At 32.6% G+C, this 8,047-nt stretch overlaps 1 protein-coding gene across 1 annotated transcript; it reads right to left on the bottom strand.

Moving 5' to 3' along the window:
* Positions 1–3,832: 3,832 nt before the first annotated feature.
* On the bottom strand, positions 3,833–7,496 carry LOC135802428 (histidine-rich glycoprotein-like). The gene is made up of 3 exons (XM_065316010.1): positions 7,359–7,496; positions 7,104–7,283; positions 3,833–4,057 (listed from the first exon to the last, which is right to left on the bottom strand). Exons 1-3 carry the CDS (start codon positions 7,494–7,496, stop codon positions 3,833–3,835), a joined length of 543 nt encoding a protein of 180 aa, XP_065172082.1.
* Between the last annotated feature and the right edge of the window lie 551 nt (positions 7,497–8,047).

The following is an 8,047-nucleotide window of genomic DNA, read 5'->3' as shown; positions in this document are numbered from 1 at the left end:
AGTTTCCGTCATCGCGCAGATGCAAATAAATAAAGTTGATTTGGGCTGAACGAAATCAATGACTGCGGAGTTTCGCACACCGCTATGGATTTTCATTTTCAAATCATTGTTTATGAAAATTTCAAAACCTTGTACAGGTTGTTTTGATGTATAACTCCATTTAACCAAAAGAGTGTTTTCACCTATGCAACGCACGCTTGTGATAGCAAAACTTACATTCACCGAGCTGGGATTCGTAACAGAATATGGTAAATTTTTCAAATCATCAGTAAAGTTGTGTTTGAAGTTGTTTTGCAGTCGATTCATAACTGTTTGCATAACTTGCGGAGGTACATTCGCACATTTTTCTTTGACAGCGCAGACTATATCATTCCCAAAGTTTATCACAGGCAGTATAACTGGACTACTGAATTCAAAATCAGTATTTGTTGAGATATGTTTCGCATTAGTTAATGATTTAACCGGTTTCGTACATTCTTCAAACAAACTCTTCGAATCCAACATGTCCGCCGTGCTGATATCTTTATCCGTCTGAGGAATCTCATTTTGAACAGCTACACTATTCCGTGTTATATGACTAACACTTTGTACATTCATATCATTGCAAGAGACTTCGTTCTGAACACCGGCTTCAGAATACAAAATTTCAGTGATTGTACTTTTAGTAGAATTAAGTGTTTCCGCGTCTCTTGTTGTTCGAAATATTTCTTCTTGACTGGCAGTCGGAGTTCTAACACTTTTGCGTCATTTAGAGAGATGTCCACAAAGGTTACACTCTGATCATATGTCAAACTTGTTTCTGGATAAGGAGTACTCAAATATGTTTTTGCTTCAGCTTCACCAGTTTGATGATTTGGTTTACTAGCGCTGGATATAGCGTTAGAAGAATTTAAGGAAAGTAAATTTTGGCTTACAGCACCCTCATACTCTCCACAACTGCTTGGAGAATTCATATTAATAGCTGAATCTTCATCAAATTCTTTACACACATATTTGATGTCACCCACACTAGGACTTTGACTCAAAACGACGAGTTTCTTGTTTTTACTTTGTGTAGGAGAGTTGGGTTGCTTGCTTTTTGTAGCAAAGGTTGAACAAAATTCAGATATTTTATAATGGTTAATCGGAGTTCTCCTCGTGATGAAAACATTCTCTGAATTCCCGTATTTTAATTTTCTTTTCTTCAGTCGACGATTGGAGAATTTTTTAATTTTATATGTGGATATACTTGATCCACAAGAACTTTTACAATTATTTGGTAGATATTCGAAGTCAGTATTTGTAGAAACTGTTGAAACAACTTTTTCAATATCTTGTGGAGTGTAAACATTTTCTACACTTTTACTTTTTGTTTTATTATTATTGACAAAGCAAATATCACCGGCATAATGTTGTGGTTCAGAGTTATGAAAATCTTCAAATGATATTTCAGTGCAAGTTGAAAAATTGGAAGTCAAAGCATCGTCAGAGTTTTTCGGCATGATGTTATGCAACCAATCATGCTTACTACACAATTTCGACGTGGTAGGTGAACAATACGATACGTCTGTTTGACTTTTGTATAATCTTAAGTTTTGTTTACCTTCTGTGGCGTTTTCTATTTTATTTACACTTTTAATAGTTTTCATCTTGTCGTTGTAAGATTGCATCTTACTTGAACTATTTTTTGCTCGTGTTTGCAATTCATCAAAGTATTTCATTTGTTGTAAAATTGTCATAAGCTCAGCACTTACTTTCGCAATAGATGATTTAATATTATTGTGTTCTGCGCTTTCTTTTATTATAACAACCTTGGAGTCAAGATTTTCGTTATTATCGAGGTCATCTCGTGGCAAACATACACTAACTTCATCTTTATCGAATATTTCGGACGGTTGCTCGGTTTTGTCCGCTTCTGAATCGTTTTTTCTGTTAGATTTTATACTAATTGCAGTTTTGTAGTCAGAAGTAGATGATGTGGTCATGATAAAACATTCTGAGTTTTTTGTTTTGATTGTTTCAAATACAGATTGCAGCGTTTTTGCGATTTCTTTTAAATCGATGACTAATCTGTTTGAATTTTCAATTGTTTCATTGAGTGTTTCAACCTGTTTTATACTCACGTCTGAAACATTTTTATCTTTACTTTCCTCGGTTGGACAACTTTCAGACTCCGAATATAAATCAGTTTTTGGTTTAAACAAAGAAGGTTCTAGAGCAGTCTTATGAAAATTAAACAAATCTTCCAAAATATCAACAAATTCAGTGTTGTTTTCGCGTACTTTCGGAAATTCCTGTAATTTATTCTGTAATGACGTGGTATCCCTGGAAGGTAAAGATTGTGTCCTGAATATTTCGTTGAGATTCTGACGATATTTGTGTATCTTGAGTGTGCTAATCAAATTTTCACAATCTTGTGATAAAACATTGAATATTTCATCGTATTTTTCAACGTTTTAATATACTCTGCGTTTTAAAAACATTCATTTGAGTGCCAATATTGCGCATTTCAAACGCATGTTGTGAATTCGATTTAATTTCGAGCGTATCAACAAAATCGCTTATAATTAAAATGCATTGCAGGTCTTTTTCGGGTTCAATCCTATCTGAAAAATAGTGTCCGTTTAAATGTGTTGAAGAAATCGATGCATTCATTGAGTTTTTAATGGATTTCGGGCTTTCCACTGCGTCTTTAAAACACGTTTGCAATTTTTGTTGTTGACTATGATTTGATTTAATTTTCGCAGGTAACGAATTCAAATTTGTTACTCTACGAGTACTTCGTGTTTGTATCTTTGCGTAGGATTCATTTCCATTTGTTAAATTATCAATCATCTGCATTTTATCTTGCAGCAATTTCAAAGTGTTAGATTTGCTTGGAGTTGAATGAACTGATATATTTTTCGTGGTTGATTTTTGAGTTTTGGACGCTGATGTCTTGACAGTAATATTTGGTAACGGTCCAGATAACTGTGCTGATAGAATATTTGGCGTTACCCGCAGTGGATATTTTTGTAGCACTTTGGTTTTGCTGTTTTCGCGTGATGGTGGCTCCCATTTCTTGCTGGTGGTTACATCTCGAATTCGGTTGCGCGACGCGTTCCATTTATCACAGTCTAAACTGTGAGATGATTGCATGATGAAAATGTTTTATATATAAGTGAATGTTTTAGAATTTGGGTCACATTAACGGTTCCAGTATGAATAACGCAACTCGTGCAATTTAATTTAGTACAACAAAACACAACACAATTAATGAGAGAATTGGCTTTCATTTCAGTGTCATCATTTTGACAACTGAATGTTTCAGATATAAATATAGATATAATACTGTTTTCAATAAAGTTTTTTTGTTTTATTTGACAACTAGCGATCCGTTTCAACTTTGCACGACGTTTGCCAGATATGACTGAAATATGATATGTTTTCTGGACAGAAACAATAAGCAACCGTTTCTGAATTAGCATTTTCAAATTCTTTTATTTCGATCAAATATAGAGTGCTCGCGCTTATCGCACTGCGGCGTTTTTGTTCTCCCGCTTGCACCTCCATGCCGCTTAATATTTTTATTCGAAATCATACGACTTGCCGTGAACATGATTTCTTACCCATGCAATCCAATTGTCTAATCGGCAAGAAATCTTTAGTTTTTCTCTACATTTCTCTACAATAACAAGCACGTATTATGTATAATACTATTTTTGAAAACTACATAAAAATCCATTGTGTAGTTTAAGAAATTTAAGGTTTTAGACCGTTGAGCAACTTACTATGTAATGTAATAATGTAACGATATATTAATGATTTCATTTTATATTATATCTCAGTTTTGAACACAATGCTAGGGTAATAATCAGTTAATAATGATGCGGATGGTCAGCATGTCCGGAATACTTAACATCAGCATTGAAGCCGTTGTGTTTATCAGCGGTGTAATGAACAATCCTGGTCCTGCCATCGGGTTGCTCCAATTTGTACCATCCCTGACGACATCCCCATCGCGTTCCTCTTCGACAGATTTCATATCATGGGTGTGGTGGTCCTCAACGCCATATTTGTATTCATATTTTGGGTGATGCTAAAAATTTTAAGAGATTTAATATGTAATAACACCATATATGTATTTGTCAGTTTTACATGTGGCTCATAATGATCATGATGATCATCGTGGTGATATGAATGCTCTACGTGATTATTGAACGATGCGTAAGATGAAGCGTGATGTTCAGCTACAGCGCACGCGGCCAGGGCAACAAAACAAGAAGTTTGAACATTGTTGCTTTGTTGTATTTAACAAGATTTTTGGGATGTTGATTGACTTATTGGCAAAATTCAACTGATAAATTAACAAGTTTGATACTTCGTATTTATAGTAATTTTTGGCACAACGTATAATTAATTGCATATTGTAATGCGTAAACTGATGTTACATATTTCAAAAACGCATGATTTATGCATAAAATTCAAGGAGTTGAATAATACTACAAAAATAAAAAGTACTGGCTTTCGTTACCTTTAAAGAAACTAACATTGAACGCCCATATTTAGTGAAGTAAATTATGCAACCGTAATAATGCAACAAATTTAAACTATATTTTAAGTTGTAAACCTTCCAAAATTTGGTGTATAATTGAAGGGAGTTTGACAACATATTTTATCCCTTGACGGCCATCGACACAGCAGCTTCGCAATTAAATTTAGCAATTACTCATATTATTCAGTAAATAATTGACTAAAATATTATTCTGAAGTTGTAAAAAAAATAAAGACATTATCCATAGCGGAACATTCTGATTAGCGTTGATATATATAATATAAATTGGCAAATACCTATATAATCATATATGCAATGAAAATAGTAATATATATTTCAAAGAAAATTTGCGTGTCACAGTGTTTGTTTCCATACTCCTCCGAAACGGCTTTACCGATTTTTACCAAATTTTATATGCGTATTCAGTAGGTCTGAGAATCGGCTAACATCTATTTTTCATAAGTGATAAGGGTTGTTCACCCTTAACTTTTTTAAAATTTTTGGACAAATTCTTTTGTTTTTATTTTTTTTATAATGTGGAATTAAAAAATACATACAACCCTAAATTTTTAGTTTTTTATCACCAACCCCTATTTCTTTATAGCCATTTTAATAATTTAATCATTTTTCATCCCGCTCAAAGAAAATTTTTATATGCGTATTCAGTAGGTCTGAGAATCGGTAACTTCATATCTCTAAGTGATAAGGGTTGTTCACCCTTAATTTTTTTTAAATTTTGGTCGAAATTTTTTGTTTTTTTTTAATGTGGCATTAAAATATACATACAACCCTAAATTTTTGGTTTCTTATCATCAACCCCTATTTTTTAAGTTGTAAACCTTCCAAAATTTGGTGTATAATTGAAGGGAGTTTGACAACATATTTTATCCCTTGACGGCCATCGACACAGCAGCTTCGCAATTAAATTTAGCAATTATTCATATTATTCAGTAAACAATTGACTAAAATATTATTCTGAAGTTGTAAAAAAAAATAAAGACATTATCCATAGCGGAATATTCTGATTATGTTGGATATATATAATATAAATTGGCAAATACCTATATAATCATATATGCAAAATTTAAACTATATTTCTGTGCCAAACCAAAATTTATGTATAATTGAAGGGAGCTCTGACAACATATTTTATCCCTGACGGCCATCGACACAGCAGCTCTCAAGCAATTTGAATTTAGGCAATTTATTCATATTATTCATAAAACAATTGACTAAAATATTATTCCGAAGTTGTAAAAATAAAAGACATTATCCCATAGCGAATACAATTGATTATGTTGATTATGATGGATAATTGAGTGAACTCTATAAATACCTATACAACTGTTGCTACGCAAATGAAAACAGTACATACTGGTCAGTAACATTAGCAATACGCAATGCTAACAAAATATACATACGTCACATCAAAATATAAAGTAATCAATGTATATGCCAAACCGGGAACCAAACTAACAATTAAAGCAAGCACAAAATTACTCCTTGTCTCACACCAACTAGCCTATTACCTTCTTTATGAATATTGTGATCCAGAGAGGCCTGAAAAGTGTCAGGTTTATTTATTTTATACCTGCGAATATTAATTTACACCCATACCTGGAGCCGACAATGTCAAGCCCAGGTAGAATCCCAACCTACAAGAAGATGAAAGAGACAGAATATGCCCATGTCACGTCAAACCTGTAAAACAGGAACCGAAACCGAAGACCACAAAATACTTCAAATTCACCACCCGAACCGCGAAAATGCGGAAATTTGAACAAAATTAATTTGTTAATTTATAATATTTTTGATAATGGCCCATTTATTCAAGTCCGCAAAGGTCAACGACGAATTAAACACTTCTAGGATTTGATTTTATACTCGTAAATTCAAATTTGGGTTTGTTTGTTTATTTGTAACGCTATTACATAAAAATTACAAAATCAATTTTGATATTTTTGATCAGAGGAATGCTTGTTTTGTGGCTAAAACATGACATGCGGGTTGGAAAAGTAGGGTTGGAAAATGCTATAGAGACTCAATCATAGTTCTATTTATATCATTTGATTAAAGATAGCTAAATTAAAGCTAAAATATTCTCAATTCTCATTTCTTTTCTATAAAATTAAGAATCATATTGTCGCAGTAGTCATATATAATAGGTCCAAGAAACAAGAAAGCAAACTAATCCTTTTATTTAAATAATCAAGGAAACAAAAAGCAAAAGCAACTTATTTTGATATGTTAACTTGATAGCAGTTAGCAATCACTGATTTACCCAATTTGATTTCCAATCATATCTAATTTTTACATTTCATCAGGTTTATCTTTATCAAATAATAATCCAAAATGAATCAACCATGATATCAATATATTCCATTAATTACCCATATTTACATCTAATTATGTTTTATTTATTGTATTTTAGGATCGTTAAATTGAGAATATTTATACGATAATTTTACTGTTGGAAATAATTTATTAGAAAAAATAAAGCGTGTATGTTATCCTACATTAATTAATGTTTTGTAATTTTTTTGCGAAATTAATAATGATGAGGATGTTCGGCATGACCAGAATATTTGACATCAGCATTGAAGCCATTGTGTTTGTCAGCGGTGTAATGAACAATACGGGTCCTGCCATCGGGTTGTTCCAATTTGTACCATCCCTTGACAACATCTCCGTCGCGTTCCTCTTCGGCTGATTTCATGTCATGAGTGTGGTGATCCTCAACACCATATTTGTATACGTATTTTGGATGCTGCTAAAGAAAGATAACAATAATTTTAATTATATGGAATATAATTATATGCAATAATATGGAAATTGAAAGCTTTACATGTGGTTCGTGATGATCATGATGATCGTCGTGGTGATATGAATGTTCAACATGATTATTGAACGATGCGTAAGAAGAAGCATGATGCTCAGCTACTACGCAGGCCACCAAAGCAACGAATACAAAAAGTTTGAACATTTTTGTGTTTAAATGGAATTAATACGTATCAAATGGATGATCGAATTAAACTGATACTTTGGTGTAGTGCGCCACTCAAATTTATACGATTTTTGGGTGCGTGAAAATTGTTTAGTAATATTTCCATTCTATTTGCTTCTGTAGAAAAGAGTTAATATATAATTTAATATGCATGCGTAATTAATACTATATTTGTTGAAATATATTAGCGAAATTGTTAAATGTAGGTAAATTTGATTCCGTCTCTATTATGCAACAATTGAAGGTGTTGCATGAATTGTATATGTTTTTAATAGAATATTAAGTATCAAGTGACTCCGGGTGTATTTTGTTCCAAGATTAATTAAGAGTGAGCATAGCGAGCTCCAAGTGTTTAACAACGTTTTGCCACGTTATGCTTACGCTATTTCTTCTATTTCCACTCTATTTCCACGTTGAAATTTGTGTGTTTGAACTTTTCTATTTTAAATCGAAATTCTGATAGAGAATTGGCCGTAGATTAAGTGTCTGCGATTCGTTCCTTTCTGTCTCGTTTAGTTTACGAGATATTC

Source organism: Atheta coriaria, unplaced genomic scaffold, assembly GCF_025399875.1.
Source record: "Atheta coriaria isolate IRGN ID8LTWV9N9 unplaced genomic scaffold, Caltech_Dcor_3.1 hic_scaffold_22_pilon, whole genome shotgun sequence".
NCBI lineage: Eukaryota > Metazoa > Arthropoda > Insecta > Coleoptera > Staphylinidae > Dalotia > Dalotia coriaria.
The sequence above is the reverse complement of the archived record's forward strand: the minus strand, read 5'-3'. Positions and strand labels throughout refer to the sequence as shown.